At 48.4% G+C, this 16,982-nt stretch overlaps 1 protein-coding gene across 1 annotated transcript in view; it reads left to right on the top strand.

The window, feature by feature from the left end:
* The first annotated feature begins 238 nt into the window (after positions 1-238).
* CCDC3 (coiled-coil domain containing 3) overlaps positions 239-16,982 on the top strand; it is a 41,308-nt gene continuing 24,564 nt past the window's right edge. Inside the window, exons 1-2 of the mRNA XM_075727735.1 lie at positions 239-651; positions 1,633-1,807. Of these exons, the coding sequence (XP_075583850.1) occupies positions 239-651; positions 1,633-1,807 (588 nt within the window). The remainder of the gene's footprint in view (positions 652-1,632; positions 1,808-16,982) is intronic.

The following is a 16,982-nucleotide window of genomic DNA, read 5'->3' as shown; positions in this document are numbered from 1 at the left end:
CGCTTCCCTGCCCCTTCGCATCTCCGCCTCGCTGCCTCCCTGCCTTCTCCACCCCGGCCCTCTTGCACCTCTCCCCCAGCCCCCCCCGCCCCGTCCCCCGCAGCCTCCGGGGCAGCCCGCAGCGGCTCCGGGCCGGTGTCCCGTGTGTTCCCCCCCCTCCCCCCGCCTCCAACCCCCCGAGCCCCCCCCCCACCCCCGCCCGCCCCGCGCCCCCGGCCCGGCCGCGGAGCCTCCCGCGATGCCGCCCCCGCCGCGGCTGCTGCCGCTGCTGGTGCTGGGGCTGGGGCTGGGGCTGGGGGCGCAGGCGGGCGGCGGGGGGGGCTGCCAGCTGCCGGCCGAGTGGCGGCCGCTCAGCGAGGGCTGCCGCGCCGAGCTGGCCGCGATCATCGTCTACGCGCGGGTGCTGGCGCTGCACCCCGACCCCTACGGCGCCTACAACTACCTGCCCTGGCAGAGGGGTCCCCCCGCCGGCCCCCAGCAGGGAGCGGGGGGGCTCTTTTATTCGGCCGAGATCGAGCTGCTGTGCGACCAGGCGTGGGGCAGCATGCTGGAGGTGCCCGCCGGCTCCCGCCTCAACCTCACCGGCCTCGGCTACTTCTCCTGCCACTCGCACACCGTCATGCAGGGCTACGCTTACTTCTTCTTCCTCCGGTGAGTCCCGGGGGGCGGGCCGGGGAAGGGGGGGGGTGTCCGGGGCACCTCCGCGGGCGGGGGGATGCGCTCCGCTCCTGCCCGGGGCGTTCGCTCCGTCCCGCTGCCGCTCTCCCCGCAGCGCCTTCTCCTTCCCCGTCCACCCGCAGAGTCATCGGGAAGAAAAAGGAAAAAAAAAAAACAAACCACCCAAACCCATAATATTGCGGCATTGCCGGGCAGCAGATGCACGGGGAGCTGCTGTTGAGTAGCTCCTGGGTGCTGCTGCTTTTGTTTTTACGGCGGGACGGTCGCGGTGCTGGAGAGGGGCCAGCGCCCGTCCGACGAAGTTTGGCATGGGAGTTTAAAACCCATCCCCAAATACTCACCCGATAGCTCGGCTCTCCCGAGTCCCAGCCAAATCCTGACTTTGGGCTCATTGAAAGAATGAAAAAATAAAACCACAATGTGGGAACAGAGCCATCGCCATGACCTTTCAATCCAAGAGCGTTTGCAAAATACTACTCAGTGGCTTGTTTTGAAATAGTTGGTATATTCTTACACTGGGCATGTAACGAAAGACAGTTTTATGCTGTCTAGTGCTTAGTCTGTAGCCATCTCTTTAAACGTGTTTTACACAAGTTATTTATTGACTGTTTGAAGGAGTACTTAAACTCTGGGATCAAGGGCAAAGTGATGCAAATTCAGTAGGAACCATGGGCCAAAATATAGATTTAGCTCATTCATGGGGGTTCATTGATGTCTGCAGGGTGGTAGGAGCCTGTTAGGTCCTTACTGCTGTTGCCTGGTCCAGTCCTCCATGGTGGAAATTGCCCTCTTGGCAACTAAGTGCCAGGAGCACTGAGCGCCAGGTGCCGGATAAAAGTCCGTGCAACTTTGGTGGCACTTGTTGAGCCAGGCTGAAGTACGACGGGTGAATTCTGCAGGAGAGAAAGCGCCCTTCAGCCTCACAGCGGGCTGCCCGTGCAATTTGTGTTTCAGAATGGATGAGAACTACATCCTCCTGCCACACGGAGTCAACTTCCAGGAGGCAATTTTCCCAGACACCCAGGAGAACAGAAGGATGTTTGCCAGCCTTTTCCAGTTTTCTAACTGCTCACAGGCGCAGCATGTGTTGAGCTTCTCCAGCGACTGGGAGATTCAAGAGGACAACCGGGTAAGGGATTTATTTGCTCTCCAGTGCTTGTTTTCTAAGTGGGCACAGGCATTCCCATGTCGTTTGCAGATGTATATGTGTGAATGCAGAGCAGCAGGTCCCTGTTTTTCCTGGTTCTTCGGTGGTATCACTGGCAAAGTAACACACTGGTGGGGAGAGGTTAAAGTCTGTTTTCAAAGCTGACCTCTGTATTAGCTCTTCAGCTTCCCGTGGACCTGAGCAAAGCTTGGTATCAACCTGTTCACAAGCAACAGGTTGGAAACCAGTATTGCTTGCGATCCTGTCCTACTCCACCCAGGTCGTTCTGGGGTTTGCTCTCTCTAGACCCCATACTTTAACTTCAGCTGAAATATTCAGGAGCAGAGCTTTGCTTTTTTACTTCTGTGTTCATCTCATGTAGTGAGAGCAGTGCCTGGACCATGGCAGACTGTAAGGATTTATTCTTGCCTAATTCCACACAACAGCAAAAAACATCTGCTTCTGAACTAATCACCCTAAGCTGTCTTTGTAGCAGCCAGGGAAAAATAGACTCTTGAGGGCACGGTTTGTCTGAGCAATGAGGGCATGGTTCATCTGAGCGACGCCAGCACCTACTTCTGAACAAGCTGAATGAAATGCCTCTTTCTCCTCTCAAGGGAGGCCACAGCAAGTAGTTCACCTGCTAGGCAATTGTCCCTTAAGAAAGTACATTTTTAGTATGGAAAGTCCAACGATGCCGGTTGTTAGTGGCTTCTGAGCCCCTTTACAGGGCTGTAATAGGTGTAATAAATGCAGGATTTTAATAAATACTTCCTTGGCAGCGAGGAGCAACCTGCAGTTGTGTGCATGTTCTGGATGTGCATATACATTTGCAAAGGTGGAACTTGAAGAGCTGTGTTAGTGCCAAACCTTGTTTTGTGAGGCTAGTGGTTTCCACTGGTAGCTGAGAACATTTTAAGCGTCTCTTTAGGTCAGGATGGACAGGACTCGTGTCATCACTTGCGTCTTCTGTGGATTCATCCAAGGCACAATGTTTATGTACGGCAGCAGATGCACTAGTGGCTTGTTTGGAGATGGAGGGAGGGAGCTCGGTAGCTGGCTGAGCCCTTTCCCTTCACCAGCTGGCCGACCACCGGCATACAACGTTTGAGTTGCTGCGTGGCCATCTGACACAACACCACTCCTTGGGATGCCCTGTGAGCGAGCGTTTTCCCATTGCTGATATTTTGGGGAGGGATTGGGGAACGGTGACATTCAAATATGTATTTAGTGATAGCAACAGAAATTGATATTTAAGAAAAAATTAATTATCTTACAACTAGATCGCAGAGCTGTAACCCTGGCTGGGCAAGAAGGGGGAGGTGTAGAGCCCCAGTCCCAGCCCTGCCTCCTCCCTGCCAGCCCGCAGGCTCCCCAGTGCTCCAAGCAATGTATTTGGCAAGTAAAGGCACTGCTACTGCCAAATCCACAGATTTTGCTCTGGGGGAGCAAAGTGGCATTGGGGGACCACCAGATTCAACTCCCAGTGTCTGCTTGTGATGCTTCTGCACTGTTTATTTATCTGTGCTGAGCTAAATGTAGGGGATCTTGATGGGTTGGTGGTCGTTTATGCCAGCAGTGGATCTCACCGGTTAGCTCTAATGGAAATCGCAAGGCAGAAACAGGCAGGGTAAGTTGGGGCAACCGAAGGCGTATGTATCAAAAGTGCATTTCAGCTGTTGTGCTCTTTGACCCCATGCAGCTGTGAGCAGATTAGGGGCGGATTAGAGCTGCTGGTTGCACAGACTGGGGCTGGGGGCTTTACATACTTCAACACCCACCCATCGAGTGAATAAATTCAGCGCAACTGATGGACACTTTGTCTCCCCTTTGTAATGAAAAGTAAAAGCTTCCTCTGCACCAGTTAAAAATAGTTCAGGCTGACTGTGCTCCTATTCAGATCCTGCATCTGTGTTTGCCCAGCCGAGTGCCGGCTCCTGGCGCCTGTGTGCCTCAGCCTGGGAAGGGGATGGTGTTTCTGGCTGCCACGGTGTTAGGAATTTGTTTCCCAGCTCTTCCCAATGCAAGTGCCCATGTCCAGGGTGCGGCTCTCTTTAGTGTTTTGCTCCTTTCTTTGCCTTGTCACATCTGATGGTGACTTTCCCAGTTGCCACCATGTCTGCTCGCATCCCATCACAGTGCAAACAATTTTCATTTCCAACTGCACTCGTTTGAGCTGTCCCATGCTGGCTCCTGAGCTGAAACCCGTGGTATGTGCTGGCTTTGTGGCACAGAAAGTGAGCATTACTTGGTGCATTATTCTGGAAGCTTTTTGGAAAAAAGGCTCTTAGGGAGCCTGGGGACAACTGCAATGATGTCAAGCTGTAAAGAACCTAGACAAAGAGTAAAGGGTCTTCTGATGAGGCTCACACTGCAGTGAGGAGTCAGGGGGTCTCACTAGCTGCTGCATACTGACAGAAATTGCTAGTTAAAATCCATCATGGAAGTTTTGTGCAGTCAGAGGGAAGAGATGGAGACGCTGAGATCCTCAGAGCAGAAGGCATCTGGGGCAAAGGTCTGGTGCTAGGAGGTAGTAGCTAAGGTTCTGCCTCTGATTCTTGGGACAGCTGTGTGCAGGGACATCTTAAAAAGCGGCTCTTTCAAAAACCAGCATGCTCAAGTGGGTTTGGAATAAAGGAGTGATGGACTCTCCTGTTTACAGCTGGATCCTGTACTCCGAAAGACTTTTTGAATCCCTGTATTTGCTTATGGCCCTTTGCCCTACTCTTGATGGGGTGGACATTTTAAGGGAGAATTAGGTGCTGGAAGCATGTGCAGTTGCAATGAATAATTCGTCTTTGTAGCTCTGGGGTGCTCGGCCAGAAGGTGAGAGAGCCCTGCGATGGGTGAAAGTCTTTTGCCTCATGTAATGCTGCTCCCAGTGAGAGGTCCCTTCTGTGGGGTGTGCCTGAGCTGGCTGCGGAGCAGGGGTCCCAAAGGTGACCACTGACATGCCGTCCTCCTGCTCACCCTCTTCTCTCTGCAGTGCTCCTTGCATGCAGGCAGCCTTGTCTGGGCTGTCCCAGTGGGTGAAACAAGGAAAACCCTGACAGCTCCTTCTCCTCCTCCCAGCAAATGTGTCTGATGATGCAAAAGAGAGCAGAGAGGTGTGCAGGAACTTCTCGATGCACTGGGATGCCACAGCCTATCTTTTCTGTCGCAGGAAAACCCTTTTAATTTTCGGAAAGCCCCGTGGTGCATGGTGAAAGGAGGCCAGACCCAAGGCACATCTCATTGGGGATAATGCATTCCTCATCCTGGGCCTGCTGCTGTCGCTGGAAGGTAATTCCAGCTGTGTTTTTAAGCCCCTTGCCATCCGGGCTGAGGGCCAGACACTGCTTTCCATAGTTTTCCAATAGCCCCACAGTCTCATAAATTCACTCAGGTGCTTGTTCTGGCCACTCTGGAGAGCAACGGTAGCTCTGGCTGGTGTTTCTTTAGGCATTTGCATTTGGGCTTCCAGGTTTGCAGAGGCAGTAATTAATCGGGCTTCATCCTGACTTTTCTCACAGCCCCTTAGTGATATTTGCAGACCTCCTGCTTCACTCTGGCTCGCTGTCACAGCGTTTTCTGCAAGGTTGTTGCTAAAACCCCGAGTTCCCACCAGGCTTGGGGTTGGAGCTGGGTTTGTAATGAGTGGCTGCAACTTCTTGCAGAGCAAGGGGCCCCTTCTTGCAGCATGTTGCAGGTACCTGGGTCCCAGGCTTGGCCCAGCCCCAGAGCTGATGTTGATGGAGATAATAACACAGGAATGCTCCTTTTTCCGCTTTGGAGTTACAGTTTTAGTCGATTCTTCCCACCCTCCACCCCTGGGAGAAATGCAGTATTCGCCTATCCAAGGAATCTTGCAGTCACAGCAGTTTCTTTTAATAAGGTGCTTTTATTAAAGAAAGGAACAATTAAGAAGTAATAAAAACCTAATTAAAATTCTTAAAAGCTCCATGTTTTTACCCAAGTCTCATGCTGACCCCCCAAGGGAAGACCCGCAGACATATCAGAGTTTGCAAAGTCTGACAGCCTCCTACGTGGGCATGCCAGGCTGTCCTGCAGCCTCTGGGTCACCCCTGCCTCGGGAAACCACCCCAGACACCTCTTTTCCTTTAGCCCTGCTTCCCTCAGTGCCCCTAAAATTGCTCACAACCCCCTGCATGCCACCCAGTTATTCTCCAGTGCAGCTGGTGTTTCATTACTGATGCTTTTAGGGAGCAGCCTTGCCACCTTTTCTTGCTTAAAAGGAGTCTGAGGGGTAAGACTTTTTTTTTGGCAGATGGGGATGAGCATTCAGCGGTGCAGCCAGCATCCTCCTCCAGGGATGGAGAGGGGGAACAGGAAAATCCTGAAGGCCTGGAGAGCATCTGTATGTGCCAGTGCCTCTTTCTCAAGACAAATTTTTCTTATGGCTAAGTGCTAAATGGCACTTTTCTACACTCAGGGGGTTGATTTCTGCTGGCTGAAGCTGGGAGGTGGGAATCGTCACTGCGGTTTCCTCCCTTTCGCAGTGCCTGCTGCTAAGCCTGGGGGTGATGCAGTGGGTTGGGATTAAAATCTTGCTCCCCTGCAGAGTTTTACCATTTTAGTGCAAATCTAGAGGCTGTAATTTCTTCTCCCAACTTGGCCTTCTGCAGGGTGGTGCAATCTTGTAAATAAGACCTTGTTGCCTTGTCTGCACATGAGAGATTACACTGAAGTTACTCGAAGTCTGGTGCTAATAAGGTCTGTAGAAGTATCTAACAGTGCTTGTTGTTATTTATTATTCAGACAGGTTTTAATTCCTGGTTTTCTCAACTGGTTGATAGGGAAATGTGGTCTTTTGGCCTCCGTTCCAGCTTGCTGTGAGCTGCGGAGGTGCTCATGACCTGGTGCCATGTTGGTGCTTCTTTTACAGGGCTTCCCCTTTTTTTCACATGGGATGGTTGCAAGATGGTCCCGTGTGCATCATGAGGGAGTTAACAGCAGCATTTCAAAACAATCGTGAGCAACTGTGAGAGCACTAGCACTGTGATAAAACCCATGGAAATTAAGGAGCCCAATAACTTCGAGATTGCAGGGGGAGATGGTATCTTTTAGTCAGCCTCTCCCCCTGCATTGCCTCTCCTCCTCTCAAGCATCAGAGCCACAACCACACTGTTACTTCAATTGATTTAGATGAACTGACTTGCCTTCTGAGAGACCTCCAGAGATTTGTCTGGGTACTAATAAAGCTTTTATGAGAGTAGTCAGTGTCCCAAATAAAAAGCAAGGTAATTAGTGGGTTAGCAGGTCAATCTACAAATGTCTTCTTAGCATCTTTGGGCCTGGGTCCTCTTCTCCAGTGGCACTTTGGCTGCTGTAGCAACCTGATGACCTGATTAGGTCACCTGCAAGGCTTTGGAGCAGCTGGAAAGGGAACCGGATAAGAAAAGCAATGTAATTGCATAAATGGCCTTCCCATTAATATGGAAAGCAAAAATTAAATTAAATGGCATTCTTCCTCTGCAGAAGTAGAGGAAATAGTTTCAGAGCTATTTGAATTTTAGCAACGGCTATGTGCACGAACTGGGAGCCACTGGGTCAGATCATTCCCTGAACCCATCTGTGGGCAGCAGCACATTTGCTCAGCAGTGGCCCCAGCCTGTCTCTTCCCTGATGCTCTCACCTGGGCGGATGGTAGCGGGTCTCATTCAGCAACACTTCACAGGACCACGAGGGCTTAAATCATGGAGCAATAGCTGCTTACACAAAAGCTCTTTGGGCTACCAGACAAGGGCTTGCTCATGTGATGTTTGCCATGGGGACCTGTTCTGATCCATCTCCCCAGGCAACCTGCCCCTGGAGAGGGGAAAAGAAGAAGGAAAGTTGGGGAAGTCCCCATAATTTTTCTGACCACCCTGATTTTGAGTCTGGACAGTGAATAAATAGTATCATGGCTAGATACCTGCTGAAGAGATGCTTCTGGCATCTCTGGAGAGAGCCCAAGCTGCCTTGGATGCAGGGACCAGACGGCTTCCTGCTGTGGCTGAGATGGACATCGGTGATGCTGAAGGTGACTCCACTCATGAATCATACAAAGCCTGGCCACTAGAAAAAATAGCTGATAACTGGAATGGATTTCAGCTGAAATTTCATCCATGGTATCCACCGAGATAAAATGAAAAAGCAGTTTGGTTTTTATCTTTCAAAAGTTAAGCGCTTCTCTTGAGGAGTTCCCTCTCTGCTCTGAGTCCTGGGAGAGGAATCACAGGACTGGAAAACGCCGGTCGTGGAGTCCAGAGCCAGTAGTTTTAGGGGAAGGACTGGTCTGGAAAAGAGCAGGCAGCAGCCTAGCTTGGTTAAGACAGTTTTCTTTAATTCCCATCTACTGGCCTTTTGTGTTTGCTTGTGGCATGAGCCACATAAAGGATCCTCCCTTCTCTGGTCCTAAGGCACAAGGGAAATAGAAAATATTCTCAGTTCAGAACACTGCTATGTGGCAAGGGCAGGCCGAAAAGACCCTGAAATAGATGAAAGTAAGGTCCAATATCTAGAGGTTTGAAAATCTTGTTTTACATTCGGTTTCTTGCTCTGCCATTTGTTAGAAAAGCTGTTGCTCCATTAGCCTAATAGCATGATAGAAAGTGTAGATCGCTTCTGGGTTGTTTTAATAGTGATTTACAGTGCTTTTGTTTTTCTCCCAGAAACCCACCCAGGGCGTACCCCCTCCCTACGATCTGTGTTTAATTTGAATACATGTAAGCAATATTAGATGAAATGGAGAACTGCTGACAAGTGTCTGGGATGAGGGGAGACCACGAGACAGTCAATATGTTTGGGTAACATCCCCAAGAGTCTTTTGGCATAGAAATAACATTGATTCATTTCCAAATCTTCCCACCCAGGCTGTGGTAGGGGACTCTTAGAGGTCTGATTGGCATCTCCCTATCAGTTTTCTGTCTTCCCACATGCACACAAGCTGCTAAAATACAGAATAAAAGATCATGGAGAAGTCCAAAATAGTCTTATCCATGGGATGTTTCCATTGCATATGGTCTTATATTTATAGCACCCAGAAGGAGTTCTGATCACTTCCCAGCAGGGAAATGGGGAAATTTCTCTATTTTTAGGGTGTATCTTAGAGGCACCTTATTTCTGTATCAGGAGGCAGGTTGGCTAACTGCCATATACAATGCAGGATAGTTGACCTGAGGTAGCATGGAAGCCTTGAATTTGATGTCAGTTGTGAACAGTCTGAATTTGGGGTTGAATAAGGAGTTTTTCCCCACCCACCTGAACTCTTCTCCCCACTGGCAACTGTGACCAGTAGGGAGCTGCCAAAATGAGGCCCCCAGTTTGTGCCCTCCTGGTACCAGTGCGGGTGCAGGATGAGGTGAGGAGAGGCCCAAACTGGTGTCCCAGCTCCTGGTGAATGAGTCTGGACGAACTTGCTCCCTATCAAGCGATGCAGATTACTCCAGAGCACAGCTCTCTCTGACTGTATCTAAGGCACATCCATGTACATGATATCCTTAAAAATATCCAGTTTCCAGCCTGCCGAGCAAGAAAATGCCTAGACAGCCATGGGTATGTGTGTGTACGTACATGTCTGCCTCTTCCGAAGGGCGAAATGGCAGGCCTTCCAGGAATTGGCAACAAATGAAGACCCACATGGCTCCAGGCTGCTTTTAATTATCCAGAGCCACACTTTAAAGAAGTTCTGCCAAATGCACTAAATCATTCTGGATTTCATGGCATGAGGCTACCTGCTGCTGTACATGAACTCGGTGGCGAGCAGGCATGTGACCCTGGCCCCAGGACACCTTTTTGGCTCTCCATCTGGCTGCTTCTACCACCACAGGGGTGGGAAGCTGCTGGTGGCCACAGAGGCAGTTGGTGGTTGTGGGCTGAGCTCTGCACATTGAGAGACACAAAGATGTGGCTGAAGGGACCCCGTTGTCCCTCCTGTGTTTCAGATCCAAGGCTGCCTGGAGGGGTGCTGTACCCTTGGGGTTTCCAGCCCAGAGGTGGTTGAAAGACCTGCAGTGGTGCTGCTGAGCACAAATCCTGCCACAGTGCTTGCTTAGCTGGACAAAAATTTTTTGCAAGCCCCCAGCTGCTGACTCTTAGCCAAGGGCTGAAGCAATGTGTTTCCCAGTCATATTAGAAAGATTCAGCTACTTGGCCAGGGCTAACTCCATAGTGTGCAGCACAGGTAGCATGTTGCTGTTGTTGTCTCAGGGTAGATAGGAGAGACGGGACTTTCATTGAGCCGGTCACATTCCCTCTGTGTTAGCACAGAAGTGGCCGAGGTGGGAGATACCTCCCTCTGGGGAGGGCAATGGAAAGTTTGAAGCTACCCCCGTGAACATCTGCACGTAAAGGTGGGCCGGAAATTGCAGCACTGTAACAAGAGGTGGACCTCTTGTTCATACCCTCTGGAGATGACACTGTCATGGGAAAAGCAGCAATCAGAGGACATGAGGAGGCCATGGCTTGCTTTGGTCCCTTGTCTCCTTCCCTGTGTGTGAGCATTTCAGTGATTCCTCTGCTTTTCTGCCCTGCTCGCCCATTCATGGCCTTCCCAGCATGGGAAAGTGAGGGAGGATGTCCCACTGCACGTAGACTGGGGAGGGTGAAAGCACTGGTCAGTGAGGGAGGCAGCTGGTGGGGACCTGGGTGGTTACTGAGCTGGGAACTGAAGTGGTACAGAGGAACATGTGCTTGAAAGTGCTTGTGTCCATGGCCAAATCACCTTCCTTGACACAGGTTCCTGTACTCAGGGTGCTCCCCCAGGTATCTGGGACCTGGCCTCCAATGAGGAGGGTTGAGGCTGGTGTTCCTGTAAGACATATCGTACTAACCCAAGGCAAAACAAAATATGCAGTCCAAAGAAGCAGATCATGGGTGGTTTTTTATCCAGTCATGCTTATTATTCATACTTGTCCCATGATTTTTCCAACTTAGAAAGTGGAGGTACTGACTTAGCCTGAGAGCTACTGGAAGATGCTCAGATATGTCTCCTGGCACCCTGTTCACAGTAACCCACTGGGACTATTTCAGTGCTTTTGTTTGGGTTGGGAACAGGAGGGAGAAGCAAACGTCTGAGCTACGTGTACCCGGCTCTTCATCTGCTTGAATTCTCCTAGACCTTGGTCTGGGCTGGTCATTTTGGGGAATACATTCCGAGTAAGTCTCAGGCAAGTCTGCTGGGCCAGGACCAGCCAAAATGAATGAGGGAGGTCCCCAAATTCTGTATTGTTCAGACCAATTATAGAAGCCATCCAACCCCCTCTCTAAATCTGCAAGTCTGCAGATGTGTTAGGTGTTTTTGTGTGTGTAAATCCATGCTTCGTGTTGTTCAGCAGTTGGGAAGAGTGATTCATGTGGATGAAGAGTCCTGGGCCAGGGTCTGTCCTTAATGCACAAGCTGCTCCTACAGGACTGCGGGCAGAGCTGGTCTTTGGTTTAGCTGCTGGCCTCAGTCAACCTTGAATCCAGGGAAAAGTTTTTTCTTTCCACTTCCTTCTCTCTCTTGACCCACCTGTGAGATAGATACAGAAAAATATGGAGCAAAACATGTATTAAAATCAACAGCCACTAAAATCCAGCTGGCAGTTGGCAGACAGGACACCTGTAATGCTGCCCGTAACCAGATCAGCCATTGCGGCTTGAAGGGAGATGAGATCTTTCAATTTGGGACATATTTTCTCCCAGCCCATGCATTTTGATGTTTATTTTTGCAAACGGCAAGCCAAATTGGCTCTGAGGTAGCAGTAGTTCGAATGCCTAATGGAAGCTGCAGACGGAGCCTTTTAAAGCCTGTCCTGCCTCCGCCAGCCAAGTGCCTTTCCAAAATCCCCCGGAGAAGTGTCCTTGCCCCATTGCGCTCAGCCAGAAGCGGCCATGCGGTGCCAGGCTTGGCTTCGCCGCTGGCCCTGGAAGCACACAGCCCCTTGCAGCAGCTAATGCGAAGTGACAAACCAGAGCGGCTGGTTTCGAGGGACTGGGCGTATGAGGTTTCAGTGTGACCAGTTACAGCTGGTTGCTGCTCAGATCATTGCAGGTGTTTCTGGCAGCTGACACAGTGACTACCTCCTTTTGCTGCCCCAGTTTGCGGGTTTTTTTTTTTGGAAGAACGCTGCTACAACTGTTAGTCTAGTTATCTGTAAAGTGAATGACAGTAGGGAAAAATATACTGAGGGGGAAGCAAGTTTCCATGACATTGTAAAATGCAAAGGGGAAATAATACAGCTAGAAAGCCAGCTCTGAATTTCTGCCCAAAAAACTTAAGAGCAAGCAAGCAAAAAAATATTTCCTGAGATCTGAAAACACTTAATGGACTTGTTCTGCAGTATTTTTGCATTTCCTAGATCAGTGGGGAACCAGCAGAAGTAGCTACTGCAAAGGGGGATGTCAGTGCAGTGTTTTGTATTGAGACAAGATGTGGGACTAAAATGCAAGCTAGTACTTATGTACTGTCATCCTCAAACCGACTCATCTTCATCACCATGCAGGGTTACAGGAGAACTATTCCTATTCTGTGCATGGTAAAAGCAAGGCTCTGTATCCTAGTCTAGTGGAGACAATTCTCTTTGACCCAGGATTTATCTAAATGGGATTAGAAACAACTGTCTGAACACTTTTTCTGTCTGTAAACTTATTTCTATAAATCCTGTACCCTTCCCCCTCTGTGTTTTCCAGCCTTGTTGCACAGGCAATGCTGTACGTTGAGTAAGGAGATATGTTCAGATGGGTGACACATGAGCAGCTGGGGTTTGGTTGTTTGTTCAAACCAAAGCATGTTGGTGGCACAAAGCCTGGCTTCCTTCTTCAGATAGGCAGTGACATGTGTCCTCTTCATTGCCTCAAAACACACTGACTTTATCACCTCCATTTGTCTTCACTGTAAACCCGTTTCAGAGCACGTTCAGTTGTTTGGCTTGCTTTTTGTCATTCCAGCGCCTTTAGACAGGGTCTGAACACAATGATGTTATTCTGAATGTTTTTGATTATATTTTTTATTGTGGAAAAAAATCAGTTAGTTGCATAACTGGATGGTAGTCGAGGAGAGAAAGGAAGGTCAAAATGGAGGAACAACTTGTACTGATGTTGGCTGAGGATAGGAATAGAAATTCAGATGCTGTAAGTCCCCATTTCCATTACATGGGTAAAGAAGTCCTGTCTCAGATCCTTTGAAGAGTGAACATAGCAGCCACGTCCACTCGAAATCCTCCATTTTGTTGCAGAGCAGGAAAGCTCTTTTCCACCTTAAAAGCATCATCTTGGGCTGTGGAAGAGGAAGGATAATGGGGAAGGGGCTTAGCCAGAGTGGCCATGGGGGAACTCTGCCAGATGCCAGCCCATGCTTTCAAAGAGCTCTGAGGTCTCAGATGGGTGGGTGAGAGTTTATTCATGGTCTGTAAAAGATGCCTTAAAGTGAGAATCTCTGTGTATGTGGCTTACCTGTGGGAAGGAAAGAGGCAGCTTATTCTTGGTCTATAAGTACCTCTGTTGGGGAGGTATCTGTAAGTATAGACAAATTAAAAATAACAGATGTAAATGAGAGAAAACTAAAATAACATGGAAATAGGAAATGAGGAAATAATCCACCAAAATATGTAGCCAACTGATGAGGTGAAATCTCCATCATTTACATGGCTTGGCTCAAGCTGGGACATCACAGTGGGTCTCTTAGCAGACGACACTCTCCTTTTGCTGTCTGCCTCTGGAGGAAGATCCATTGCACGGGTCATGACATGGGTCTGGGAGGGACTATAGACAGACAATAGAGGGTTGCAGAGTGCTCTGTCCCTGTCCACTTTTTATTCCTCAAACTGGATGCCTGTGGCAACAGTAGTGCCTTGCTCCCTCTGGAGAGGGTGTGGCTGTGGCTGAGTGGCTCCAGGAGGTACCAGATGGCATCCACAGCCCATCTCCATCAGCTGGATTTGAAAAGACAACCTGGAGGTAAATTTTTCTAAAAATCACTTGTAAGTTCCCTGGGCCCTTCAGACAGCTACAGCCATGAATGCTGATGTTGGAAAGAGCCCGTGGATTGGAAACAAACAGTTTTAAGAAGACCCCAGGGAAAGGTTGTTACTACTATCGGTGATTTGGTTTCTGCCCTTTTACATGGTTTAGGCTCAGGCATGTTTTGTCTGAGTTCAATGAACACTTCATGATCTGTCCCTTGAAATCCTAATTGAGCCTGTGTTTTCTTAAGTCTTGATTTCAATGGGCAGGGGAACAAATGTGATTCTTGGTTCTTTTCCCAAAGGTGTGAAACTCTAGATTAAATGTATCCTGGAAATAATATTTTACGCTCAAATCTTTCCCACTGCAATAAAAATGGCTCAAAACCACATCCAGTGACAAAATCCTCCTATATTTAACCCCTGTCTAGAAGCAGCTGAAATACTGATGGGAAAAGTCCTGGTGCTTCCAAGTCAGTGGCACTCTGGAGCTGCTGGAACACATCCCGCTCCTTATGGACGGTCGTTGCTCCAGAAACACATTACAGATGTTGAGGATGTGAAGGAGCATGCTCCTTCCATCACAGCATTAGGACAGAGAAGCTAAAAACAAAATCCCAGACTGGAGGCATCCCTGAGGCATTTGCCTGCCTGTTCTGTGTCCGGACTTCAGGATTGACCTCTGGTTCCCGCTCATTGTCAGAAATGTCTGAAATGGGAGAAGCCTCCTGTGGTCCCTGCTAACAAAGTGGTGTTTATCATGCTCTGGTAATTGCATTTGCTATGGTATTAATAGCATTTCCCATGTTTTGAAATAGAGAGATCTCAGGCTTGCCCAGGGCTAATTGTGTACTCTAACCTGCTCCTAAGCCCACATGTATCTTTAAACATTAACATACACGTTGGCAGTGTCCAGGGTTGATCTCAACCCCACAATTACCAAGTTGGGAATGTGACTACTGCAGTGTTAATGTTTGCTCTCAGTATTTATCAGGGTCAGTATCTTGTCCCTTCCTCTACAGATCCTAGGGAATTCTCTTTTCTTTTTTTATATCTTGGAAATATGCAGGTCAGTCCTTGCAGGCAGTGGTGCAGGCAGACAACGGACAGAAGGATGGAAGGCAGATTCTCAATCTAACTAATTGAGGATTCAGAGCAATTTGGGACTCCAAGAGCAGAATAGAGGTTGTTGCAGACTTGTCCTGTGCCTTCAGCAGGAGGTCACCAGTACCAAGCAGATGTGGTATTCTCTTGTTCAGCATCTTCAAAATGTGCTTTCAGTTAGTGTAATATGCCCTTCTCTAATAAGGGAAACCACTAAAAGAAAAAAAAAACCACTAAGTTTTTTCTTTTTTCTACCCTCAAGCCCAGAAAGTTAAGAGATGAAGCTGGCTGGGTGTCACTTGCAGTTCCACCCCTGGGTGGGAATCAGCAGTCAGACTGGGATACCTGCCTTATGGGAGCAATTCAGTTGCCTGAAGTAGGTGCCTGTTACCATTTGAGATGCCGAAGGGGATCTGAGAGATAGGGCACAAGACCAGGAACAGCAGGAAACCTGCTGTTCATCATCACCTTCTCCAACGGCAGCTGGAGACCATGCAGGCATTTCAGGTGGCAGTAGGTGTCACAGGGCAGGCAGCTGAATCACACATCTAGGCAGTGCAAACAAAAGAGGATAGAGAGTGATTCAGCTGACCAAACAAAGGTGTTTGCTTTAGGACAAGGTGAGCAGTCATCCATGGTCCTCTGCAGACATCTTAGACACACTAAGGTGTCTAAGAAGGAGCTAGACACCTTTTTTGGGCTCTAGATCTCCACTGACTTATGAAAACTCAAGACACTGATCTTTATAGACAACTACTTGTTGACATCTGAATTAAAGTGTCTTAGTCTGTGAGCTGAAATCTATCCCATGTTTTACTTAGCTTTTTACTTGTGAGAATTGCCAACAGAAATACTACTTATAGAAATGCTTGGGAAAAGAGAGCTACGTGATACCAGCGTTGTGTCCTCTGCTTTGCAGCACTAATGCTTTCTCTGTGCATAAATTGATACTGAAGTGACAGGTTAATGAATGTGCATCTTGTGGCACATAAAACATGGTATGGGCTCCTATGAGTCTTAAGTGAAAAGGCTCCACTGGAAACCCACATAAGAAGCAATTGGTGGTTTTCTCCTAGAGGTAAAGGCTATTTCTGGTGCTGAGCTCCAGGTCTTCAGTGCCATAGTTGGAAGGCCTTCCTGTGTAGTCAGGGGAGTATCCTCTGTCATATCGGAGTATGGTGAGAAGGCAGATGTTTGAGTGCTAAAGTCTTTAGCTCTTTTGAGCTCACGTTGTGGTCTGGCCTTGGCCCCATATGGACTTACTGGGGACTAAAAGGCACTGAAGTGGTCCTGGAGCATTTATGCTACAACACCCTGACAATGACCGTGGCTCTGTCTCACTGTCTGCTTTTCCTGGATATAGCAGTTCTGGGCTTAGATTCAGTGGATTCTGGACAAGTTGAGAATTTGAAACAAGCACTGCAGCCTGCCTGGGGTCTTCCTTCCGTATCTATTGTTGTGTGGAGCAGGTGGCTTGAATCTGGCTAGCGCTTATGATGCATTTTGGAGCCTTTATCTCCTAGCTTATAAAGCCTTTCAGATAAGATTTGTTGAATTCATGTAAGATGCTGAGTTTTATTTTGTGGATTTAAATCCAATCTTCTAAATTACTTTAAAGTAATCCCTTGTGTTTTGAAATTCCAAAGCCCCTGTCCCCCTTTTTTTAAATGCTTGTGGTCAATTACAGACTGATTTAGGAAATGGTGCAAAATGTGTAAATAAAACTAAAAGCATTTTTCAAAATGGTCTTAGGAAAAGAAAAAAAAGAGGACACATTATCAATACTTTATCAAAAGGGAACAATGTCTCTGACCATAGAAAACCTTAGACTCCAAAGCTTGCAGTAACAACCAGAATAAGTTTTCTAATCCAGGCAACATTGTTGGAACCATGATGTAAGATGACCTTTTTACATGGGGGTCTCTGAATTACTTCAACATTGATTTTAGGGCTTTTTCTATTTGGTCTCCAAGTATATACTCTAGATGGGACTCTGAGCTTATTTTTTCCATGCATTTTATGTATAAATATTCTGTTTTGGAATTAGTTTCTTGGTTTAAGTAGTAGTTGAAAGGAGTTAGGGAGCTTGTCTTCTTCAGTGTTGCTCCCAAAATGTGAGTAAAGACTGA

The sequence above is a fragment of the Pelecanus crispus genome, chromosome 1 (assembly GCF_030463565.1).
Source record: "Pelecanus crispus isolate bPelCri1 chromosome 1, bPelCri1.pri, whole genome shotgun sequence".
In the NCBI taxonomy this organism is placed as follows: domain Eukaryota; kingdom Metazoa; phylum Chordata; class Aves; order Pelecaniformes; family Pelecanidae; genus Pelecanus; species Pelecanus crispus.
This window is presented reverse-complemented; position numbering and strand designations above follow the sequence as displayed.